General features: G+C 39.4%; 1 protein-coding gene across 3 annotated transcripts in view; it reads right to left on the bottom strand.

The window, feature by feature from the left end:
• Positions 1 to 26,753, bottom strand: part of CTPS2 (CTP synthase 2) — a 76,072-nt gene that overhangs the window by 49,170 nt on the left and 149 nt on the right. For 2 of the 3 annotated variants that reach the window (XR_007707743.1, XM_035542020.2), the window contains exons 2-13: positions 23,758 to 23,963; positions 21,610 to 21,780; positions 21,227 to 21,327; positions 19,309 to 19,425; positions 17,822 to 17,905; positions 12,477 to 12,557; positions 7,712 to 7,863; positions 7,337 to 7,469; positions 4,055 to 4,143; positions 3,235 to 3,329; positions 2,252 to 2,314; positions 1,595 to 1,638 (exon numbers count right to left, since the gene is read on the bottom strand). Coding sequence is in view for 2 of the 3 variants with exons in the window: in XM_035542020.2 (XP_035397913.1) it covers positions 1,595 to 1,638; positions 2,252 to 2,314; positions 3,235 to 3,329; positions 4,055 to 4,143; positions 7,337 to 7,469; positions 7,712 to 7,863; positions 12,477 to 12,557; positions 17,822 to 17,905; positions 19,309 to 19,425; positions 21,227 to 21,327; positions 21,610 to 21,780; positions 23,758 to 23,923 (1,296 nt within the window). In the remaining variant the exon portion in view is untranslated. Of the gene's footprint in view, positions 1 to 1,594; positions 1,639 to 2,251; positions 2,315 to 3,234; positions 3,330 to 4,054; positions 4,144 to 7,336; positions 7,470 to 7,711; positions 7,864 to 12,476; positions 12,558 to 17,821; positions 17,906 to 19,308; positions 19,426 to 21,226; positions 21,328 to 21,609; positions 21,781 to 23,757; positions 23,964 to 26,450; positions 26,676 to 26,753 lie in introns of those variants that run through there. The other variant, XM_035542021.2, reaches the window with a different exon arrangement.

The raw sequence follows: 26,753 nt of genomic DNA, 5'->3' as shown, positions 1-26,753 counted from the left end.
TACTAATCCAAAACCAACAGTTTATTAGAATGGAAGAGCAGAAACTTTCTGCAATTAGAGCAAATCACAGTTAATACTGTAAAGATAATCATGAGCCCAAATAGCCAGTTTTATGATCCAAATTAGCTTCAAACTTCTTCCAAAGAAACTGATGCTGATTCAGACAAAATCGAGGTCTATCAGGTATTTAAAGAAAAAAAAAAATCATCTCTAGTAGTGTTACAGCCATTGCCTACTGAAGCAGGGATGCTTGAATTACTAGAAAAATACGAGTAAGTATGATGAAAAACTGCAAACATCACTTTTGGCAGTTGAATAAACATAAGGTGGCAATAGAAGAAGAAACTGCCCTATTCTACCTGACAATAGCAAAGTATCCTGTACATTTGAAACTATCACTAAAACGCCCTAGAAACAAAGATGTCCCAGAATCAATCTGCTGTTCTTGCTTCCCCCAAAATTTACAGTAAACTTTCAACAACTTCCACATTTTATAACACATTGCTACTATGAAAGGGATCCCTTTGGAGAAAAAGTACATTCAAGAAGGGTGAAGGAAGAGACCTCTTATGATGCCAAACCCACAGATTTGACGCCAAATACAAAGTTTACCTTTATTCACCTAAGTACATGTCCAGACACCACGAAGTCTCACACTGATTGGAACTCTGAAGGTCTCTAATTTACCTTCAAAAGTTCAGACTAGATTATCCCTCCAATGTGTATAAACAACACGGACAAACAGGGCAAATACTTTAAAAAACTGCTATTTGCATGTTACAGACTAAGCAGATGTGAAAAAAATACATTTTACTTAAAAATCCCAACAAAATTATTGCAAAGGAAGTTAATAAACTACTTGTTTCTGCATCATGAGCCATCTACCTAATCCACTAAAAGATCCTGCACTAAGGTAGCGCTTTCCTACATGTATTTTCTGTTATGTTTCTTACAAACCCTTTCTTACTGATCATTTGTAAGTTTTACCATTATGATCACGTGATACCATACTCTCCTGAACTAGAACACATCTGTAGGAACTCCAGTCTTAAATTCTACCATTGGCATCCTATATTGAGAGCCCTGTCTTATCTACAGCATTAAAATTTTTCTCGAGAGGAGAACTGAGAGATGCATATGCATTTTGGCGGTGGGGGCAGGGTGAAGGAGTGCCTATTTAATACTACTCAAAGGAAAGGAAAAAAAAAAACATCTTTCCATAAAATCTCTATTTTTTTATATAAAATTATATTCTGGTAATAGCTTCGTGCTACACTTTCCAGCTTCCCTTTATATTTTATTATCTAGTAAAGCCAATTTAAACATTGTCTACTCCCACTTGCCTACAGCCAAGGAAACCATTACAAAACTTACAAAAATAAAGCCACAGCAAATCTGAGAAGTTAGCAGGGGAAGGCAAGGGACTATTCAAAAACAAAATACCTTTTTAAGCAATACTGAATAAGGACAATGGACACCTTTTCATGTCCTACCATGTAAAAATATAGATAAACCTTAACTTACACAGTTAACTCCCTTTTTAACATAAGATTTGTGCTCGCAAAACACAAGTAGGAGAAAAACCAGTACTTACAACAGGGTTTTTTGTGTCTGGGTCAAATTCTGTAGAATTTGCATCTGAAAGAAGTTCAAAATAAACTCATTACCATTGTTCTATGCACACTACAGACTCATAGGAACAGTTCTGCATCATTTTAGGACTTGCCTGCATCTGAGCTACAATCCCGTGTGTTGAAACACATATTGCACCAATTTTGAAACAGCCACGGGGATTATATGGCCTCAGTCACACATACTCCATTTCCTACTTCCCAAACTTTCTTCCTCTCAGTTCTTAGTGGTAATAGTTCACTGGTGAGCTAAAACTCTTCAAATTACTACTGCAATGGCTACGATTTGGCTATTCTAACTAACAAAGTATGCAAAAGAAAGTGAGAAAACCCCTTCTCACCTTTTACTCATCACCACATGTGCACTCTAGAGCAAGACTACAGGGGTGAACCACGAGCAGACTTTCTGCTACACTCTTTAAGTCAGGAAGTAGGTTTCAGGCAATCGGCATAGATCCTACTCCTTTGCGCACAGGGTGCTTAGCTCTTGCAACACGACCAGTTTGAGCTAAGAATAATCACGGGATCTATATAATATATCTAGTAATAGATACATATTTCATGTACAGAATAATATTTCTTCAAAGCAAATCATATCCACACTAGCATTCTGAGCTTACCTTTCCAATTTAAACAGTTTCTTGCAAATTCCACAACTGCTAATTGCATTCCCAGGCAAACTCCTAGCAGAGAAACAAAACCACAGAATTTAACAGCACAAAGAGCAGGACAGCAAATGTACTTGCTCTTTTCATCTTAAATGTGACTGCTTGTTCAGAAATCTTGGTACCCAGTGTATATACACAGACTTACCAAATAGATAAAACAAAAATGGCAACTCAAGGTAAAACAGATTCTTCAAAATTTGGCATATTGTTAATATATATGAAACAATCGTGCAAAAAAAATTGTTGCTTTTTTTCCTGTCCCATCTATTTTGCTAATAATTACTGTAAAGATAAACAAAAGCTAAAGCTTTTGCTTATGTCCAGAATCAAATTTTACTTTAGCAACTAGTCAAAGTAGTTGCTGTTACTTATAAAATTGTAAGAAATCTAGGGTAGGAACCAAAGTTTCAGAGGCATTTACACAAAAAGCATCTAGCTCATAGGCCAGATGGCACCTTTAGACATTACTGTAATAAGATAGATCAATATATCAACAAAAAATATTTAACATAGCAAATGTGTCCAAAGACAGCTATGTTTTCTGCACACGAATTAATAAGTATAATGATAGTGATTTAATTCAATTGAGAAGCACAGATTCTCTAAATAAAATGTGAATATAGCAAATAAAGCCTTTGGAGTAGGAATGGTCTTTCTCTTCCTTCCTCATACAGCAGCTGTAGCGAGCCGGGGCATTATTTCCAAGGCAGATATTCACAACAGCACACATACTCCCCCAAGACAGGATCCCTCCCTAGTATTATATTGATTCTATTGTTCTTTTTTACTCACCAACCACATGCTGGGGTGGAGGGGGTAGAGGAGGTAGTCTACAAAGTTTTTTGTTTGTTTGTTTGTTTGTTTTTAAGATATCAAATCAATTAGCTTTCTATACACCTCCAAAACACAGTAAATTCTGACACTAATGATCTTACCGAGGAAAGGTTTTTTCTTTGTTCTTGCCCAGGAGATAGCTTGGAGTTTGCCTTCTGTTCCTCTAATTCCAAACCCTCCTGGGACAAGAATGCCACTGCAATGAAAGCCATATATATAACATCCAACACATAGAATCAACCAGCAAAAGAAGTCCGTACAAGTTTAGAAAGACTTTTTAGGTTACAGAACAGCAAGCACACTGCATGAAAGGCATGTTTTGTATTATCATTCCAAATACACAGAATTTAAATTTGGACATTTCTGTCTCATCTACACAGGCTGTCTCATCTTACCCCACACTTCACAGTGAAGTTCTCACTGCTTAAGTATATATTGCTTGAATAAACTAGATACATAGTCACAACTTTAAGATCTTAAAACTGAAACTTTATGAGTACTAAGTAATACTGAGGAAATGAGTGCATTTGGACAATAAATTACATGCCTTTACAAGTACAAATTGAAAGCCCAACAACTCTTAACAAAGAGGTTTTCAGAGTGCCATAGACATTTACTAAGCTTTTATCTAACAAAGAAAACCATTGACAACTGCCTGCACTGTAAGGAAACTATTTTGTCTAGCTATCCAAAAAAAAAACACAACTGCAACTTGTCCAAAGGGATTACAACAGAGTTTGAGGATTATAGGCTGATACTATAATTTACTATGTCTAAGACTTGTCACCAACCATGCAAATCCATCTGCTTCCATAACAAAAGTTTTGATGCACTAAGAAATGATTCACTGAAGAATTTTTCATCCCATGAAGTAAATATCACACTCTACACTTGGGACACAAAATACCCGATGCCACTTACTCTGCTTTGCATAGCTTGTGCCATGCCTGGTGATATTTCACTGAGTTCTCCACTTCTGTAGAACGTTCAAGTTCTGTTGAATCTATGTACTACAAAAGAAAAATATGTAGTAAAATAGTATTTTCTTCCACAGAAAGAGCAGCACACACTATATAACCAACTTTTATATAATATGGCTATAAAGAGTTTCAATGAATTTCTCAGTAAACCTTTAACTACTACAATTAAGACCCAATATTTGCTTCCCTCTTTGCATGCAACTCCAGAGCTCTGGCCACCTCCAGTCCTAATTTTCCTACCCTCCAGGTATGCAGACTTGCTAGAGTGCTCTACAGCTGTATACCCTGCTTTTCTTCCTATGGAAATCAGGGCACCGATCAAAGGCTGGTGCTGACCTTATCCTGACATCCAAATGAAATATGGTCAGGATGGTCACTTTACTATCTTTTGGGTGCCACTTTTTACCTAATCTTAAGACTGGATAAACCTGCATTGTCTAGCCCACGAGAAAGGCACTCCTGTGGACTGATTGAAAGCATCAACTGTAAAGAGGAAGTCAGACTCGTTATGTATGTCCTACCAGAGTTTTTGCATTAGAATCACTACTGCCAGTAATAACCATGGCTCCTGAGGTACCACTAGAGCAAATGAGTGGGGCGGTTATGCACTGCATTAGCCATAAAGTATCAGAGTTTGATTCTTGGTTTTAACATAGTCTTTCTGAGAATAGCATAGACGCCACCCACCATAAAAGCCAGATTATCTGAAATGACAGGACTCATTTGTGTATGGAGAAGTTAAACAGACAAAGATCGCCTAGAGTTTTCCAGATAGGATTGTCTTCTAGCTAATACTTCTATCTTTTCTCATGCTCCAAAAGGCATCAAAACTACCACAGAAAAACAACTACTTATGAACCTTGCTGTTCTGCACTGGTATGAGAATATAGAATAGACTGAAAGAATATAATAGACTGGAAGTGTAGAAAAAGAAAAAAAAATTAATTATAGCTAAAGTTAATTGTGGTTTCCTTGCCAAACACGTTGAACCAGCAAATTTATTACTTTAAGCAGCATCAACATTTCATCATTCACATATGTAGATAGTGGGTTATAAGCTGGACCCCACATACAATAATAAGAAGTTCTTTCAGAACACAAGTTTATATGGAGAACCTTCAGACAAAAAAGAACTACAGAGGAGGTTAACACATGCAGCTAAATACAGAAGGAGTCCTTGTCTGCTAGCACTTCAGCGCCAAGCTGGAAGTAGTTACAAGAAACACTTATTCACATGCTTGTTAAAGCAAAAACTCCACTGAGCTTAGATTTGTGTGCAGGTAGACTTGTTAACCATGTACTTGCAAGACTTCGCACATTTCACATTTTTGCTAAAAAACAAAGTTACTTACATAGAAAAATTTCCCACTATGCAACTGCCAGTATAAAACAGTATTTAGAGTGACAGAATCAGGTTGGTTGGATATGGCCTTGGGAAGACTCTAGCCAAGCCCCCTGCTCAAACCATGTCAAATTACAGAAGGTTACTCAGGGCCATTTTCAGTCAGGATCTGAAGATCTCCAGATTTCACTGGAGACAACCACTTTGGGCATGTTGTTTCAGGGTTTGACCACCCTCACAATGAAAACTTACTTCCTTCTATCAAGTCAGAATTTTTCACATTCCTGTCTGTGTCTGTTCTCTCTACATCTTCTGATGTGCACTTCTGAAAGGAACCTGACTCCATTTTCTCTTCCCCCTCTTTGATAGTTACAGACAGCAATAAGATTCTCCCCTAACCTTTCCCTTCTCCAGACTGAACAAACTTACTTTTCAACCTCTCTTCATCTGCCGTGCACTTCATCCCTCTAATCTTGGTGGCCCTACCTCAGACTCACTTGTGTCAGTGCACGTCTTGTACTGGGGAGACAAAAGCTGAATACCATGCTCCAAATGTGGTCTCAGAAGCACTGAATAGAAGCGAACAGTGACTATCCTCAATTTGCCTGCTACACTCTGGCTTAGTATGGCCTGGGATGTTGGCTTTCTTTACAACAAGGGCACACTGTCGGCTTGTGCTCAATTCGTCATCTACCAGGATCTCCAGATCCTTTTCTGCAAGCCACTTTTTAGCCAGCCAGAACCCATTCTGTACTCAGATGGGGTTACTCAATGTCACGTGCAGGACATTGCATTTGCCTTTGTTGAATTTCATGAGGTTCCTATCAGCCTTAGGTCCCTTTGAATAGCAGCCCTGCCTTCCACCATACAAAGAGCTCCCCCCCCCCAGTTTGGTATCATCTTTAGACTTGCTGAGGGTGCCCTCCACCTCATCTTCCATACCATTAACAAAGACACTAAACAGTTTCTGTGAGTGTTTGTTTTTCCTTTTCCGTTGGTTAGAAGTGCTTCCTTCCACCTCCCCAGACAACAAATTAACCCACTTATCTCTGTACAGATGACCTACAGAAAAAAGATTTCAGCTGCCCCCTTTAATCAATATCTTGCATCACTTCGGGAATCACACTGCAGCAGCATGTTAGTGCTGATACTTTGTGACTATTTACTACCATTTTGCTGCTGCAAGATGCCAAAATATCCTCTGTACCCCTTAACTGATACTAATAGACACCTTCACACTGGTTCTCCACCCCACACCTTTCCACCCCAAGCAGCAAGACTCTGCAATGGAAATGGATAGTTCCAGGAATAGGAAGCTGGTAACAGATTTCCGTGTAGTTCAACTTTCTGCTCTCATTAAAACAAGACATTTGTCTTATTTGTCTCTAATAGTGCTTTACAGTAAATAGAGCAACTACTTTCTTGGAGAAACTGACCTAATTCTGATGTCACTAGAATCTTGAAGATAACTTCTTGAGAGCAATCAAATTTAACTGCAATGAAGAACATCAGCTTCTGACACCAGATTTTAAAAAGAAAGTCAATTAGTTTTCAATTCACCTATTTTCTCTTGTCTTTCTTAAACTAATCTCATTAAAACAATAAGCAGTCTCACTAGAACAAATAAAACCCACCTTTGAGAGTAAATCAAATCATCGGATCCAGTTTTGAGTAGTCACAGTGTTCCTTTCAGATAATCCTACTTCCAAATAAACTAATCTCTAAACAAGTCTTTTATAAAAAAATGAAATGTTTAGCTAGTCTGTATTTATACACAATTCATTTTCTAATTTCCGTATGAATTAAAACTACTTTATATGACAGAAACTAGTAAAGCATATTCAGAGTATTCCTGAAAGCAAAATCCAGAAATATCCTCACCATTAAATCCAGTTTGTGATTAATTGCCAGCGCAGAGTGTTCCAGAGCCTTGAAAACAGATGCATAGCAATCACTTAGTTTTGTGTACTTGCCAACGAGAGCTATGGAACACACCTTCAGCAACCTTTCATACCTGACAAAAATGAGATATCGTGTTATTACCCCAATTTTCACAATGTTTGCTTTTTCTTTAACTTCACAAAATACCTTCTAAAATCCCCAAAGTGTCAATGCTTTTAAACCCAGAGCTTCCACGGGTGTTGCAGTAGCAGGATGCTCCTGACCCAAACCCAATTTGGTCACTTCAGTGCAGCTAAAAACCTAACTTGAATTCACACACTTCTACTTTTGAAAGAGCAGCAGGAGTTAAAATACCTGTCAGCCATTTTCCTCCATTTCATTAGAAGATCACTTGGTCGGTCATCAATGGGTAAATTTAACCTCTGTTTAAAATACTTAATAATGCCTTGCTCCTCCAACAGAATTGGTACTCGGTAAGTGGAAGAAACATCATGGATAAATATCACCTAATAAAAAAAAAAAACACAATATAAAAGTCTTACCTAAATATTTCTTATGCTAAACATACATTCTATTTTGTATACTACATACATTTTGTATTCTACATACATTCTACTTTTTAAGTTCTTTTCTTTTGAATGAGCAGGGTAGTTGTTGTAGTGTAATGTAATCCCAACAGACAGCTAAGCACCACACAGCTGCTTGTTCACTCACCCCAGCAGGATGGGGAGAGAGAACTAGAACAGTAAAAGTGAGAAAACTCCTGGGCTGAAATGAAGACAGTTTAACAGGTAAAGCAAAAGCTACAAGCAAAGCAAAATAAGAATTAATCCACCACTTTCCATCAACAGGCAGATGTTAGCTAGTTCCAGTAAAGCAAGGTTTCATCACACACAACTGTTATTTAGGAATACAGATGCCAAAATTCTGAATGTCTGTCCTTCATTCCCCCAAGCTTTTACTAAAATCACAGAATCACAGAACAGTTTGGGATGGAAGGAACATTAAAAATCATCCTGTTCGAACCCCCCTGCCATGGGCAGGGACACCTCCCACCAGACCAGGTTGCCCAAAGCCCCATCCAACCTGGCCTTGAACACTTCCAGGGATGGGGCTCCTGTTCCACCCTCACACAGCAAAGAATTTCTACCTTATATCTAATCTAAATCTACCCTGTTTTAGTTTAAAGCCATTATTCCTTGTCCTATCCCTAAACTCCCTGGCAGAGAGTCCCTCCCCAGCTTTCCTGTAGGCCCCCTTTAGGTACTAGAAGGACACTATAAGGTCTGCCCTGAGCCTTCTCTTCTCCAGGCTGAACAACCCCAACTCCCTCAGCCTGTCTCCACAGAAGAGGTGCTTCAGCCCTCTGATCATCTTCGTGGAGCATGACATCATATGATAGGGAATATCCCTTCGATCAGTTTGGGTCATCTGTCCTGGCTGTGTCCCCTCCCAGCTTCTTGCGCACACCCAGCCTGCTCACTGGCAGCATCAGAAGTAGAAAAGACTTGACTCTGTGCTAGCACTGCTCAGCAATAACTAAAACATCTGTGTGTTATCAGCACAATTTTCATAACAAATCCAAAACACAGCACTATATGAGCTATTATGAAGAAAATTAACTCTATCCCAAAAAAAAAAAAAAAAAAAAGTACAGCCAATATTTAAAGTTCCACTAAATCTACTAGGAAAAAGTTAACCAAAAGATAAAAATTAATTTCACTTCTTCATTACACCATCATATAAATACAGCTTGTCAAGGCTATCAGCAAGTCAGTTGACACATCAGTTTTAATACAAACTTCTACCCCACAAGCAGTCATGCTTGCGAACAAACCCTTTTTCTTCCTCTTTCACAAACTTGAGGAATATTAACTGGGAAAGAAAGAATATGAAACCTCACAAAACAGACCCAAGCACAATGTGATGAAGTTTCCTAAAAGAATTTTCTTAGTGAATTGGATTATGTAATTAAATGATGAGTATAGCCCATTCAAGGGCCATTTAATTAAGAATGCATATTTATAAACAGTGTCCAAACTGCTTGTAGTTAAGTTCACTGCACTTGGCTTATGCAAGACGGTAGAGTTTGGAATCCTGAGTACAAGTGTACACAAGAAGTAAAGGATACTTGCTTAGTTAGTGATCCTTGACTTGCATTCATCACATAAGTATGTAAACATGCACGCTACTTCACACCTCTCTGTGTGCCCATTCAACAGCAAAAAAGTGTAATCACAGCCCTCCTACAGTGAGAGAAAGGCTTATCCAACTGGTCTTCCAAAATTGATAGCTATCAGCTACCATCTTAAGCATATAACATTAAAAAAGAGCCACTAGCTGCTCTAGATTAGTCTTGTTGACTGTTACAGCCCCAAAACAGGCCAAAGACACTGGTTGTGTTTTGGTAGTATATCCTTTGAACTGAGGAGGGAAGAGTTGCCTGATAAAAGCAAAATAAAAAATACACTTAGAGGAAGACTGTGGACAAAGTAGCATGTGGTTTTCATGGACTAGTGTCCTGGTTTCAGTTAGGACAGAGTTAATTTTCCTCCTAGTAGCTGGCAGGGTGCTATGTTTTGGATTAGGATGAGAAGAGCGCTGATAACATGCTGATGTTTTAATTGTTGTAGAGCAGTGCTTACACCAAGCCAAGGACTTTTCAGCTTCTCGCTCTGTCCTGCTAGCGGGCAGGCTGGGGGTGCAGCAGGAGCTGGGAGGGGACAGACCCAGGACAGCTGACCCAAACTGGCCAAAGGGGTATTCCATACCATCTGACGTCATGCTGAACAATATATAGGGGTGGCTAGCCGGGGTGGGGGGGCCGGCTGCTTGGGGATAGGCTGGGCATCGGTCAGCGGGTGGTGAGCGATTGCATTGTGCATCACTTATTTCGTACACATTATTACTATTAATACTATTATTATTGTTATTATTTTTCCTATCTTAATAAACTGTCTTTATCTCAACTCACAGGCTTCACTTTCCCGTTTCTCTCCCCCATCCCAGAGAGGGAGGGGGGAGGGTGAGCGAACGGCTGTGTGGTGTTTGGCTGCCAGCCGGGCTAAACCACAACAGTCCTTTAAAATTAACTCTGTCCTAACTGAAACCAGGACAACTAGTTACGGCAATCCTGGAAAACATTTCCAGGCACATGAGAACAAGAAATCATCAGGAGTGGTCAGCACGGATTCTCCAAGGGGAAATCATACTTGATCAACTCAGTAAGCTTCTACGATGAAACAAGTGGCTTAGTAGATGAGGGAAGAACCATGGATGTTGTCTACCTAAACTTCAGTAAGGTCCTTGACACCATCTTCCACAAGATCTTCAGATATGTTGTTGATGTATGGGATGGGTGAGCAGAGGGGTGGATTAGAAACTGGATGAATGGCTGAGCACAGAGGGTGGGGATCAGTGGTGCAAAGTCTAGTTGGAGGCCAGTAACTAGCAGCATACTGCAGGGGGTCAATACTGGGTCCACTCCTGTTTAACAACCTCATTAACGAACTGGATGATGGGGAAGAGCATAGCCTCAGCAAGTTTGCAGATAACACAGAACTGGGAAGAATGGGTGATATACCAGAGGGTTGTGCTGCTACCAGAGGGACCTGATACTGCCAGAGAAGTGCACACAATTTCTGTTTGATTCAATTTCCGGTTGCCTCTCTCGGGCTGGAGAGAAACCACAGAGGATTTTCCATGAAGATAGTTGTTGTGGTTTAGCCCGGCTGGCAGCTAAACACCACACAGCCATTCGCTCACCCTCCCCCCTCCCTCTCCGGGATGGGGGAGAGAAACGGGAAAGTGAAGTCTGTGAGTTGAGATAAAGACAGTTTATTAAGACAGGAAAAATAATAACAATAATAATAATAATAGTATTAATAATAATAACGTGTACGAAATAAGTGATGCACAATGCAATTGCTCACCACCCGTTGACCGATGCCCAGCCCATCCCCGAGCAGCCGGCCCCCCCACCCCGGCTAGCCACCCCTATATATTGTTCAGCATGACGTCAGATGGTATGGAATACCCCTTTGGCCAGTTTGGGTCAGCTGTCCTGGGTCTGTCCCCTCCCAGCTCCTGCTGCACCCCCAGCCTGCTCGCTAGCAGGACAGAGCGAGAAGCTGAAAAGTCCTTGGCTTGGTGTAAGCACTGCTCTACAACAATTAAAACATCAGCATGTTAGCAGCGCTCTTCTCATCCTAATCCAAAACATAGCACCCTGCCAGCTACTAGGAGGAAAATTAACTCTGCCCTAACTGAAACCAGGACAATAGTTCAAGTGCTTTGCCTTCCACTAACAGTAAGGTGGCAGGCAGCAAGTGGGGTAAAGTAACAGCCATGCTATCCTGTATATCTTTATCTGAGATCTTACAACAAAAAGCTTTTTTTTACACAACTAATTTTTTACACAATTAATACATATGTGAAATACAGCATCACTGTTGGCATCTATTATCTCTTTAATATTATCCATTACTTTGAGAAATAACATGCTCTCACCTGGAAAAAAATTAAAGAGCATTTGATTTATCAAAATTAATATTTGAATATCAATCACCACAATTAAGGCCAAAATATGTGAATTACAAAAGGATATATATAACTACACTGTAGATGTTCTAAGCGTGTTAAAGGACATGAATAACCTGTTACATATTATCCCAGTAAGAGCGTTCATGTGGCTGTGATGATCTATGGACATAAGTAAAATCCCTAGCTTTAGGGATGGCTTTGATCACTCATTATTATAACCACCTGAGATGATTTATGGACAATAACCAACCACAGCTTCAAACAATCTATGAAACTGCATGGTTTTCATGACAATGTATAGCAATTAACCATGCACGAAAAATTGACTCCTTTTATTAACTTTTTACAATCCATTCAGTAATTATACCAAATGTAACATGCATTTAAATTGTCAACAATTGCTCAACATATGAAACTAAAAATATTGGGAATTTTTATGTTAAAGTGCTATAGCGTACATGACAACAAGAAAAAATTGGAAAATCAATTACATATTAATGAAATAGTCCAAAGTGGAAAACAGAAACGCACAGATATCTTTGTATGCTGTCCCACATATTTAATGATGAGTACTGACCTGCTCAGGCTCCACGTGGCAGAACATTGAGATCTTTTCCTTCACTGCCATTTCTATAGGTTTTGCACTTCTGCAGACAATCTGTCATAATATTCGAAAAAAAAAAAAAATCATAAATCTTCACCAGAAAAAAACAACAGAAGATCCTCAATACTGTTCATGAAGAAGCTCACATCCTTTGGAAGCACAGTGCAAGCACGTACACCTTTTTTTTCTGCCCCCTCTTTTGGAGCTCTATCAATATATCATAGCTCACATATATCTTCTATCTAGCAAGGCAGAAGTAATCAGTCAACCTGCCCTTACTGATCCATTTGTATTAATCTTTCTTTGGCATCCTCTGTATGCTACTTCCTCATGTTCTCCTTCCTTTTAGCTACTATTGAAATATTCTTTAGGTAAAGTCATAAAGCTCTGTAAGTACGAATCAAAAGACATATTTTGATCTTCTCAGGTAAGTTCAGAGCAATAATACTTAGCTTATATGCATGTTTTCTACCATTTCAGTACTTCAGCACATTTTTTGTAACTCTTAATTTGTACATCATTGTAAAAAGAAGGCTGAAGAAGAGAAAATTCTCTCAACTTTGTGGACTTTTTCTGGTGCAATTATTTTGCTGATGCATATAAAACCTGGGAATTTTAGAAAATACTGTCAATTTTTTTTACCAACAAAGAAAACAAGTGTGTTTTTTGGTGTTTGTTGGAAGGGATTTTTTTTTTTTTTGCAATATCTAATTTCAGGCAACTAACTAAATGCAAAACTGCTCTCTGTATGTGCCTTTTGAAAACTTAGTCTCCTACCTCAAGTTATTTTGAAAGTTTAATAGAAAGTTGTACTGTTAAAAGATGAATTCACTATTTTCCCCATCTTTCTCGCAAACATAACTACTTAACACATTAAGCCCTTTTTTGTTCAGAAACTTGTAGCTAACCTTTGATCACCTTGCTAGAACGCAGTTTAGCTACAATGATATTGATGAACTCTAATCAACTTCTCCTACCCTTACAAAAACTTCTAGAATCAGGAAAATCAATGCCAAGGGAAAATTAGTGTGCGTTCTAATAATCAAAAAAGATTTATGTAACAATTTATGCATTCTCTTGAACTAAGCCCAACTTATACTTAAGAATTGGATACTATTTGAAAACATTATTCATAAACGTTGATAGTATGAACACATGATCAAATCCACTAGGAAATCTATCATCCTTCTCACTGAGACAGGTTTCAATTTAATAGAGTCACAGAAATCAAAAACATCAGAAGCAGCATGGAAATACAAAACTACGATAACAGTGGCCAAGAAGCAGCTCAAAGCAACGTAATACAAATAAGACAATGAACAATGCAATTGAATAGGGCAGCAAAGACAAACATATAATCAGCTTTCAAAATGCAGAGACAGAGTCGATTAAATCTGCAGACACAGTGTATTCATTAAGCGCTTAGAACCCGCCGTGGAGAACAGAAAGGCTCCTGCTTACAGACAGCTGAGACTGGCCCAAAATGCCACCTCAGGGATGCCTAGGACCACAGAGCAAGGCAGCAGCTATCACAAACAGGTCAAGCCAAGCTTACATCAGGCAGCCTGGCTGCACAGCTTGTCAAGGAAGCCCACCCGACTGCTGTTCTAGGAACTTCCCCAGGTGTTGTCTTGGCCTTGCACCAAGAAAAAGAGCAACCATTTACAGATTTTCTTGAAGCAGTGCCTTAGCAACTTACTGACATGGCCAAGAGGTGTTGCTCACACTGTAATTTCTCTATGCTTTGGTGCTCACCATCAGCAGTAAAAAAAAAATAAATAAAAAAATAGTACAGTGCCCCAGAACTGTCCCAGGCAAGAACTCAAAACGTGAGAGAGTGACTAGATGAGTCTGCTTTCCTTTTCCACATATATACACATTTAACAAGCTTTAACAATTAATTTGGGGGGGAGCTGGACACTGGCAGATATCTTAAAGGCCTCCAAAAATCACATTCAACTTTCCATATGTAATTAGTACCACAAAAGGGATTTTGAACTTTAGGCCCTGAAGCTTGGAATATAGAGCAGCACTGCACAAATAAAACCCTTTCCTTCCTCAACCTATTACAGTTAACAGGTTACAACAGTTTGAAGCTACCAAAACACATCTTTCATACACCTTATTTATAAAACCATTGGATTTGTAGTTTAAAACATGCACGTTGATAAACTTAAAATTCTAGGTCCTGTTACAAAATAAAATCTGAAAATGTGGATAAGTAAATAAGTAAGTACATGCTCTCTCCTATCCAATTCAAATACAGATATTTGAAAACTGTGCCTATAGTACAAACACCAGCACAGTTGATAATGTACAGATTATCAATGGCTTTGTGAATTGCTGATCACTTGACAAGTATCTACATATTTTCATGATGAGAACAGGTTACCTCTTCTCATTATATAAATATTCAACATTTATCCACTAACAGTAAAAATGCTGGTTAGTGCTTGTAGAAATTTTCAGGGAAAAAAAAGGGTTTGTGCAACCTAATAGGAAAACATTATCGATGTTATCAATGCAAAGTTACCCTGCATCAGAAGTTAATACCAGATATTGATACAGAATTGTTCTTGTTTTGTAACTAGAAAATTCAAAGTGCAAAAAAGTGCTTTTATTTCAAGTAAAAATTGAGGCTGGTGTGTGGCAGATTCTTTGTTCTCATTCACAGTATTGTGTTAGCAGGTGAATTAGTATTTGGGCCAGGGCTTAAAGCCGGTCTGCTCTGAACCAAGATTGCCCACACTGTTTAATCATTAGCTTGCTCATTTACTCTGCTTTGGATGCTTTATCCAGCTTCTCCCAAGACAACTTTGCTCTACAGGGGCCAACCCTAATGAAATCTTAGTTATGCTTTTAAGCGGTTTTGTGAAAAAGGCTGGAAAGACCTTTAATATTTTTAACACACCTCACATTTTTTCACTTGATGTGGCAAATTGTGTCGTAAAAGCATTTTTTAGAATGGAATCTGTTCCCACTGGATTTCTGTCACTAATTCAAGTAGTTGTACTCTTCCCTGGAAAGTGGCAACAAGATGAGGCCCTTAGAACATCCAGAAACTAGAAAAGCACATAAGCCAAAAAGTCACCTCTTGCAAAAGTTCAAGGAGAAAAAAAAATCAGAAAGAAGCACAACACAGAGTTTAGTTGTGCAACTATTCTTTTAAAAATCATTCCTCCTTTGTGAGGATATAAATATTATACAGAACCAGTGACTATTCTCTCTTTCATTTCTGAGAAGAGTTAGGTAGGAAGCTTTTTCTACCAATAGACTTTACGGCAATGGAAAGGGCTCAATGACTTCCAGAATTAAATATGGAAAATATTCTTTGACTTAACAAGCAACCTCACATGAAAGAGCAAAATTATTCTTTTTCTTTCTTGAAGAACTAGAAACGCAGTTCAGCTGCATTACCTGCAGCTCAGGAAAACACGAAGCGTAAGTTTGAACTGTAGTTGTATTGGCATTTGAAGCTGTGCTGCCCTGGCTTCGCTGCTAGCAGACACACTTGAGCAAGCAGATTAACATCGCTCAGTGGCATACAGGTATCACAACAGGGAGCTGTAATTAACTTAGGTCTCCTCTCTGCTCCCTAGGAAAAGTGCCAGTGAAGCAACAAATGCATCCAGGAAATAAGTACATACTCATTTCTAGGCACCGGGGAGAGAGAATGGAAGTTGAGCGTTTGTCATCATCTGCCAATTCACATGACATGAAACTTGTTTCCTTTGAGTTCACTACACTACGTGATGCAAGTCCAACAAAAGAAAGGAACTGAGGAACCTTACTTTGAGGATTCACCCATGTGTTTCATATTTCCTTTTTAAAGGTTATGTTTCACGGGTAGGATTGCTTCTTCTTAATCATGCATAAAAAGAAACTAGAGAAAGAATGTTAGAAGCCAGAAGCATTCTAGCTCTTCTAGGTCTTCCCACAAAGCGAACTGAGACATCTGAACTTTAGATTATTTTTAAGCAATGCAGAATGATTTTTCTGCAAAGATCCTATTAGAAGAACATAGGTAGAGGCCCAAGATTTTGCTAAGAGTTATTTGGATTATGTTAACTTAGAGTAAATAGGAGTAGTTGTAGTGGGTTTACGTGGCAAGGTTTTGGTAGCAGGGGGCCATAGGGGTGGCTTCTGTGAGAAGAATCTAGAAGCTGCCCCATGTTAGGTAAGGGCCCCGCTGCTGACCAGAGCTGAGCCAATAAGCGATGTTGTTTGTGCCTCTGTGAGAACATATTTAAGACAGGGAAAGAAAAAGCTGCGCCACACAGCAGCTGGGAGAGTGAGAGGAGTGAGGAACAGCCTTGCAGGCGCCAAGGTCAGTGAAGAAGGAGGGGGAGAAGTGCTCCAGGCGCCGGAGGAGAAGTCCCCTGCGGCCTGTGGTGAGGACCATGGTGAAGCAGGCTGGCCCCCTGCAGCCCATGGAGTACCGCGGTGGAGCAGGGTTCCACGCTGCAGCCCATGGAGGAGACCACGGTGGAGCAGGTGGACCTGCACCAACGGAGACTGCGGCCTGTGGAAGACCCCTGCTGGAGCAGATTCTGGGCCGGACCTTTAGCCCGTGGAGAGGAGACCACACAGGAGCAGGTGACCTGGCAGGAGCTGCTGCCCGTGGGGGACCCAGGTTGGAGCAGTTTGCTCCTGAGGGTTGGACCCCGTGGTACAGAGCCATATCTGGAGCAGTTCTCAAAGAGCTGCTGCATGTGGGCAGCCCACACCGGATCAGTTCGGCAAGGACTGCATCCTGTGGGAGGGACCCCACAGCACAGGGGACGAGAGTGACCAAGAAGCAGTGGCGGCGAAGAAGCGCTATAGACTGACCATAACCCCCCATTCCCCCGTTCCCCTGCGCCGCTCGGGGGGAGGAGGTAGAAGAGAGTGCACAGGGGGGAAGGTGCTTTTGGTTTCTTTCCTTTGTTTCTCACTTCTCTAGCTTATTAGTAATAGGTAATAAATCTTACTATCTCCCTATGCTGAGTCTGTTTTGCCTGTCACGATAATTACTGTGCAATCTCCTCATCCTTATCTCAACCGTTGAGCCCTTTTCATCGTACTTTCTCCCCGTTCCTCTTTGAAGACGGGGAGTGAGAGAGCGGTTGTGGTGGAGCTCGGCTGCCCACTCGCGTAAAACCACCACAGTAATTTAACTTCCTGTGTCTTTAGTCAAGTAGTACAGCACATATGGTGCATTTCTTCTAAAATTCTTGTCTCTTGTGGGAGACTAAGGCTTGTTCTTTGATCACTGGTTATGCATGGATACTTCTAGATGACCTGTAAACAAAACTGCATTTATTGACTAATGAACTCACCAAATCTGGAGACAAGCCTAGACCCCTCAGTGCTCGAACACTGTTCTGTGTTGGTTTTGTCTTCTGTTCACCAGTGGCATTAGGCTAGAAAGACATATTTTTAAAGCTCAAATAGGAAATTTATTAAACAAAATCCATTAACAGAGAAGTTGTAAGTTAAAAGTGAAAAGTCATTGCAAGGAATAATACTTGCAGGAAGTAAGCATATCGAAACAGAGCCACAAAAGAAATGTCACTACAATTATTACAAACATTAAAAATTCTGTGAAGAAGCACATGGCCCTAATTTAGGTCAAGTTTATTTTGTTATTTGTCTTTCAAAGTAAAAGTTCCAATATAATTGACTCAGGTAAGCAAAATATTTCATAATTTGGACTTTGCTAATAAATGCAAAGTGTCCAACAGCACAAAGCCTTCAGTACTCAGAAATAATCAGATGCAGTAAATAATTCACAAAATCAAACCCACTGAATATTAGATGCAGTGGTAAATATTCTCTTTTTATCTACACAAAGTGTAATCATACCATCATTATCAACATTTCATTAACGAAATCTCCCCAGTGAATACTTACCTCTTAAAATAAAATCTACTTGCGAATTAAAATTAAAAAAAAAAAATACTTTCAGCCTTGTACAGTAAGTTGTAGTGGTCCTGACTGGAATACCACTGTACATCAGGGAGTTAGTGATCCACGTAAAAGTTAACCTGAGTAGACCCAGACCACTGTTATGCTGAGCTATGCTGCACATCCAGCCTGGCCTTCAGGCACTGTTGTTCTGCACCAATCCCTTGGCTGTAGGATAAATAGTCATGGAATAAACTCAACTAGCTCACTGTACCAGAAGAGCATGCAAGCAGCTCACACTTGGTACCGAAACTTACATCACCTATCTGACCTTGTCTTCATCTAGCAATGCAGCAACAAGTTCTCATGAGAACATCATTTGTGCTTGACAGCAGAAATGATAGAGTTGTTTCCTTGTAAGAAAGTCATGTAATAAATTCAAATGACCAAAAGGGAAGAATCTCTTCTATGAATGGAGTCAGCCCAGCATGCTGCATGTAGTTCAATGCAACACCACCTGGGTTTCCTTCCACCTAAAGGGAGGTATGAGTATCTATATTATCCATTCCTTACAGTGTTACCTCAAACAGAATTTTAAATAATATCTTACAGAGGCGGAGTACCTTTCTTACTGGGATCATAACATACCAGCACTTTCCAGCACAAAACACAAGCATATTTAGCCTTCTAGGTAAATCAGTATTTATTAACCTTTTTTTTGGATAACTTAGAACATTAAAACACATTCTCACATCAATAAAGTAATTAACAAGGCTTTTATTTACCCAAATGAGATTGGCTTTCATCTCAATTTCTAAACACCTCCAACATCCCTTCTTAATTAGAGAAGTAAACAAATATAAAGCTCAATACAGAATAAAAGTTGCCGATAATTAAAATGTTTATTTTAATAACTTACCTGTGGTACTAGACTGACATGGATGTTACAGAAGTTCTCCCTTTTTGCTTTGAACTGGAACTGTCTAAATGCTTCAACAAATGGCATTCCTTCAATGTCTCCAATAGTTCCACCCAGCTGAAAAAGAAAGGTTGAATCTGTCAGTGGCAGAAAGTAAAAAATATATATATATTTTAAAGAGTCTACCTTTTACAGGTTCAACAAGTTATCTGAATTTTTTATCTAGTAAATCCTAAAATTTGCAGGCATACTCTACAAAGAGCCATCACCTATTCCGCATATTGTTTCTTGTGGAAAACAAAACAATTTTCCTGTTTCTTTATACTGACTTTACACCAAACACATAAGATTCCCATAGGAAGACGTATGGTGCTATGGAATAAGCACCATACTTTTACTAACTTCTAAGTGGTGAACAAAAGTTAATGAATAGTTAGACTGATGTGACTATTTTTGTATAGAGGTATTCAGGTATTATACATTTTCCTGACAGATTAATAAGCAGTCAGGACCAACAAGATACAGACATCTAGCAGTATTATCATGGCTTTTGAACATTGATAAATGCTATATAAACAATGCAAATAATATATTATAAACATTTAAATATGTTACCAACCCAAAGTCCAAGACTAAGTCCATGATAAACCTGACTTAAAGACATTAATTCGATGTTTTTCAAAGACATAAAGAGCTGTAGTAAACTAAACACTGAATAAAGCAGTCTAGCATGGACGTCTTGTGAAGCAAGAGTGTTTCAGAATGATCCTTTTGTGCCACCATGTGGCTTTTGACAGAGTTGCACATTCGTGTTCACAGTACCAGAAAAACTTCTGACAACCACACTCCTTCAGAGTTTTGCAATGGAAAAAGAATTCTCTAGGACTGTAAGAGTAAAGGTAGATATTTTTATGAGGCTAGAGGTATAACAACAAAAAAAAAACTTAACATGGAGGAAACAAAATTATATTTGAAGTTAAAGGACTTACAAGCTCATCTCTTATTAATGTTCTTGAGCAACTTCTATATTTACTGCTTTTGCATTTCCTTTAAATGAAACATGAGTCACTGTCCACATCATAAAAGAGACCTATAGCTATATTTATATTTTAACCAAGGTATACTTTTCTGTGTAAGAAATCCTGACCAACTTGATGGCCTGGGTCTTGAAATTTATCACCCTATTGATTACAGCAGCGCTTTCAGGCATGAAATCTATGACACGTTCTTCCCAGGTTTGATCTTCTTCTGTATTTTCCGTTCTAATAGTAATACCTAGCAGTTAATGACTGCACTTCTTCCAGTTGTCTCCAGGCACTACTAAGAATGGGTGAAAATCATTAGTTCAATTCTGCAGAACATCAGTGGGTTAAGTGATTAACAAAGTTACTTTCAGAGATCTTAAATATATAAACAGAAAGTGGGAAACTAACTCATACAATGTTTAAATATATCCCTGCAAATATTCCACAGGCAACAATGTGGAGCATTTGAAGTCATACAGAAAGCTAAAATGCTACAGGATCCCCGACTGGCCATGGGTGTTTCAGGTATTACACGTTTTCTCAGTGCTATTAACAGTATGCAGCTTCATTCAAACGTCTGTAACCTGGAAGAAATACTTCACATTACAGTAATTGACTTTCTTGATTTTATAAATTAATAAATTCTTAAGCAACTCCATTTCAGCAGTATTCTGGAAGGGATTTAGTCAAGTTAACAGAAACTGTATAGGGACAAGACCATGCCTATCATTCGCAGAACAAATCATAAAGAATACAAAATGTGTCCTTGTATTATAGCTCGCCACAGAACTTCAGTCTGACTTTTTTTTTTTTTTACAGTAAATAGCAAAGAGAAAGCAAGCTAGTTTTTTGCGTTCGCTGCAGATATAGATCCTAAAAGATTCTATACTTGCCTCAATTACACAGATTTGTGGCTCTTTTCTGTCATCATCCACAGGAACTTTTGCCTGATTCATTACCCATTCTTGAACTGCATCAGTGATGTGTGGAACAACTACAAGACAAAGGAAAAGTACTAAGGCAAGCACATCTCAAATGTACATATGTACATGTTTTTGCATGCAAGGAGGGAAAAACAAGCAGGAAGTCGAAAGGAAACAACTTCTTTTTTTATACTCCTTATTTCCCTGAACCCAGAAGCCCAACATTACAGAAATATTCCCAGATCTCCTAGGAAGGAGAAAGAAATAAGCTGACACAGCAAGAAGCAGCTTGTTTTTCCCACTCTTTTATAAAGTCTGAATGGATTAGTATACCACAGAATGTAACATCGTACCTTGAACAGTCTTTCCCAGGTAATCACCATGTCTTTCCTTATTGATAACATGCTGATATATCTTTCCAGTGGTGATATTGTTATCTTTATAGAGATTAATGTCCAAGAATCTCTCATAATTTCCTAAATCTAAGTCAACTTCTCCACCATCATTCAGTACAAAAACTTCACCTGAAAAAAAAAGTGAAAACATTAAAAATAACATAGGAAAGTTTAAGATGAAAAACATAAGAGACAGAAAAGCAATAAAATAACCACAAGTTATTAAACACATAGGTGTACCACAAACATATCTTCAAATTGAAGAAACATTTCTTTTAAAAGGCACATTGCAATGACATACCAATAAAGTACACACTGCAGCTGGATCTGCGTTGTCATTCTGTGTCTTAATATTTGAGTCATTACTTTTACACTGAATGTCTAACCCTCAGTCACTAACAGTTTTGAAAATGAATGTAAGTTATATTGCCAAAATATTTAAGTGACTTAAAAATATTTAACCAGTATTTCAGTAGCCTGCTACAATCCCCGATTGGAAGACAGTAATTTCCAGGAATCATAAATCAGTAATAACTAAAACATCAATTTACACGTGGCAGACAAAAACTGTGCTTTTATAAGCATGAATTATCACCCACTTTCCAAGTGTTTCAGTATAAATTCTTGTTGTATGGAACTATTTGAATGATTAAGGGTTGGACCAGGAGTGAAGTTATGATGTACATAAATGCTTATTCAAGTGTGATAACTATTTATTATTCAGTTGTTTCATCTCATATATTCAGTTCACTATGCCCACAGCGAGGGTTATTTCTGACTCTGGAAAATCTAATGAAAATATTCTTCATGGTTCAGACTTCTCTTAAAGCAAAGAGTCTGTAAATAACTCTGAAGCTCATCAACCTCTGAAGGATCTAAAGTTGCTAGATGCTAGGGTAAAGCTGGAAAACTCTGCACATGAGAAAAGAAACAATTCCGCTGAAGGCAGGGAAATTCTGTAGACTATGGAAATATACATCCCAGCTAAATACCACAATCCAATGAGCAGTTTAACAAAAACAAAAGAAAAACACCACAATGCATGCAACAGAGAGGAAGATTTATGCCTGATCCCGCGAAGCAATGAGTTCCTCCTCTTTACCACTAATTCGCTATTAAAGCCAACAGAAGCAGAGTGGAACTGACATTTCTCAAAAGCGGGCCTTTGAGGAATAAAAACTGTATTTAAAAAAAAAAACTTTAAGTGGAAATCTCTAAATTATAATCCTTTGACTCAATCAGTTTTCCCCCAAAACGTTCACAAAAGAGGCTTGCCATTCTGGCTTGTGTGAACTGCTACTTACTACCCCACAAGTCTGTGTGTTTTTTGTTTTTTTTTTAAGCAGTATGAAAATTCTTCTGCAAACAGAGGAAAAACAAGTAATGTGGGAATTAGATACCACATTTGCCCCCTTGTCCCTTATGTGATCCACGGAAGGAATACACCCTCACAATCTCAAGTCATTGCAGGAGTCTTACCACCAAAGGTAACGTGCATGACAGATGAAGTAATGTTCAACATTATAAATGCTCGTCAGAGTGTCTTGCAGCTCATCAGCAATGTAGAGAGCCAACCAAACAAAGCATCTACTTTAAAATGACATGACAGCCAGCTCTCTAAGCTCCGCTGATTGTTTTGACTGGATCTTCATTGTCACAAATTAGAGCTTAATCTAACTCTCATGAAGACATTCACACTAGGGACACTGACAGCTGACATCCCAGTAAGAGCATTCACAAGGAACTGTCCAGGAAAACAGTTTCAAATAAGTTTTGCAGTACCATTCCAACTTTTATCAAGTTGAACTGAAGATAGCACGGACTGGATAAAGCCAACAGCTAGGATTTTTCCCAACAAAGCAGAATTTCATAGAAAGTAAGCAGCTACTCTTCAAAGTATCTTCACCAACCAGGCTTCACCTCTCTTTACTTAGAGCAGACCATGTCCTTAAGAATATGCAGTAGGGAACAAGCTTGCATTGCCAAATAGGTGATAAAATGACTAATAACTACCATAGTACTATTTTTCACAGAAAATAAATAAACAAATAAGCATGATTATGAATACAAAATTTACACAAAAGGTAACAGGACAGTCTTCCATACCATGCTCATATGGTGAAAATGTTCCAGCATCTATGTTTATGTACGGATCGATTTTGATTGCCGTGACACGCAGACCACATGATTTCAGTATGGTGCCAATGCTGCTTGCGATGATCCCTTTGCCAATGCCTGAGATGACACCACCAGTTACCAGGATGTACTTCATCGGAAAATCAGCACGAGAACACAGATCTCGAGGTGGAAATCTAAAATGACAAAGAGGTACATTTACCTAATGCAGATTCATGCCTTGGAAGAACACAGTCTCAGTATGCAAAGAACCAAAGATGAAATGACCTTCAGGAACAGACAACAAAATGATCGTTTTAGATTCTGGGAGTAGGATCAATCTCTCCCAGCTTATACGCCCATATTTAAGCTATATGCCTAAGTCCTCTCCACAGTCAGTAGAAAAACAGAGGTACCATTCTGATGCACTGCCCTGTAGGGATGCCAAAGACAGGCATAGTTCATCTATGACAGGATTTCTCTACTATTTCTCTACTATGACAGGAATAGCCAGCTATCTTTTAGAACCACAAGTTAGGCAAGAGGACAGGCTGAGAGAGCTGGGCCTGTTTAGCCTGGAAAAGAGAAGACTGAAGGGAGACTTCATCAATATGTACAAATATCTGAGGGGAGGGTGTCGAGAGGATGAAGCCGGTTTCTTTTCAGTTGTGCCCAGTGACAGGACAAGCAGCAACGGACACAAGCTGAAGCATAGAAGGTTCCAGATCAATATGAGGGGGCACTTCTTTACTGTGAGGGTGACAGAGCACTGGGACAGGTTGCCCAGAGAGGTTGCGGAGTCTCCTTCTCTGGAGATATCCAAAACCTGCCTGGATGCCATCCTGTGCAACGTGCTCTAGGTGATCCTCCTAGGCAGGAGGATTGGATTAGGTGATCTTCAGAGGTCCCTTCCAACCTCAGCCATTCTGTGATATTGTGAAGATGAATCTCACCCTGGGTTCTTTCTAAATTAAAGAAATAAAAAATTTAATTTGTGTTGAGAAGTTAGCTCAAAGATTGTTCCTTGCTACATCAGCCAGAACAGTCACATTCTCTCTCCAGCTGATTTACCCTTCAAAAATTCTGATTGTAGCTAACCATACGTATTGAAGTCAGAATGCTATACCATCCGCTATGTTTTTCAGCAGATTTCCCCTCTCCAATTCACAGTGTATCAAGTGTATAACCAAAGGTCTTACAATATCCTACAGAACAATGGAACATGAGAGCAAGAAAGAAAAACTGAACCCAAACATCCATATTTACACAATAGCAAATTATTAATCGTGAGTCTAGAAGCCTTTCTTCACATGCCTACCCACTCTCCCTCTCCAAGTTACTAGTGAGAAGGAAAAATAAAAAGAAATTTTTAGAGCTGGAGAACTTTACTCTCTAGGAGGACTTGCATGTAGGACAAGACTAGGCCAGACCACAGAAATATATGAATGCCTGCATGGGAGCAAGATGAGTGTGGACGGTAACAGAGCCAGAATTATTACAAAAACACAAGGACTTTTGATAAAAAATTCAGAAAACTACAATCCCAATTAAAAGTTCTTCATCATCCTTCTTGTTGCGCTAATCTGCTATTCTCATCAAATGCTGCTGATGCTGTCCCTCCTATTCTCCTGCTTCTGCCTTTCACACAAGCATAGATTTTACTACCATTTCTTCACCCCACCTGAAACAGACAGATGTTGAACGTGTCTCATCTGTAACTGCACTCACATTATATTCAGGCAGATGTAGGGGCTAATCCTTGGAATAATGCTTGACCATTTTGCCACCGAGCAAAAATTTTACGGTCAAGAATCATCTTTCCTTACCTACGTACCTAATTTGTTCAAAACATGTAACAGCACATGATCTAACAGTGCTTACAACAAATAAAAGCAGTACAGTTCTTCACGCACTGGTAGTAAGCAGCCGCTTGTGAATGAGTGTTGTAGCTCCTCCTATTAAGTTATTAAGTAACATAAATAAATATGGTCTACAGCTTCAGGAGGCAGAGTTCAAGGAGGTAACAATGTTGTTATCAATGCTCTTACAACTAATAATAGGAAATAATAAAGCATTACTTCTGTGCCACTGTGGACAAAAGGGAGACTGTAGCCATCAAAAGCACTTAACTCAGGAGAAAGGGACCCTTGGAATTTACTCAAGACTGATATAGGTGGACACACAGCAAACACTAACGGGGGAACAGAAAGTTTCCTTACCTTCCCCGTCATTACCTGCAAACATGCCAATAACACAACCGCAGAGTAACATAAAGCAAATCGAGAAATAAAAGACATGCAAAATTCGTTTACTGAAACAAGCCAAACCAGACATCAGTTAAGACAAATTTTAAAGACCCACAGAGCACGAAAGCGCGCTCCACAGGAAAACAAACCCTAATCCGCATAATTAGGAAATAACTTTTCCCTGCTATTTAATTTTAACAGGTAACTTTTTTTTTTTTTTACAGTAGAGATCTTAAGGTTTGGAAACACTCTGTTTCAGACTCTTTGTAAATTAGCTAACAGAGTTGTCAACATTAACATTTCCTAACCATGTAAGTCAGTTTCAAAGCTGTTTATAGAAAGAAAGAAAGAAAAAAAGAGAGGGAAAAAGAGGGAGAAACTTCATCCACAGGTATAAGCCTTGACTACGTGCCACTCAAAACTGACGAAGCCCATCACCTTCCTGTCAGCACCGAACCGCGGAGCTCCCCGTGACGTGACGCCCCCGAGGGCAGACCCCCAGCAGCGCGAGGAAGCCCAGCGCTGCCTCGCAGCAGACACAAAGAGCCCCAGGGCCGTGACTTGCAGGGCCCAGCCGGGGGTACGGGGACGGGGACGGGGACGGGGACGGGGACGGGACCACCCCAGGGCAGCGGCTCCCCCCCGCCCCCCTCAGCCGCGGCGGGGAGCGGCCGTTGGGGGGCTGCCGTTGGGGGGCGGCCGTTGGGGGCCCCTCCCCCCGGGCAGGCGCAGCCTCGCGCC

Source organism: Cygnus atratus, chromosome 1 (assembly GCF_013377495.2).
Source record: "Cygnus atratus isolate AKBS03 ecotype Queensland, Australia chromosome 1, CAtr_DNAZoo_HiC_assembly, whole genome shotgun sequence".
Lineage (NCBI taxonomy): Eukaryota > Metazoa > Chordata > Aves > Anseriformes > Anatidae > Cygnus > Cygnus atratus.
Note: the sequence above shows the minus strand (reverse complement) of the source record. Positions and strands in the feature narration are given on the sequence as shown.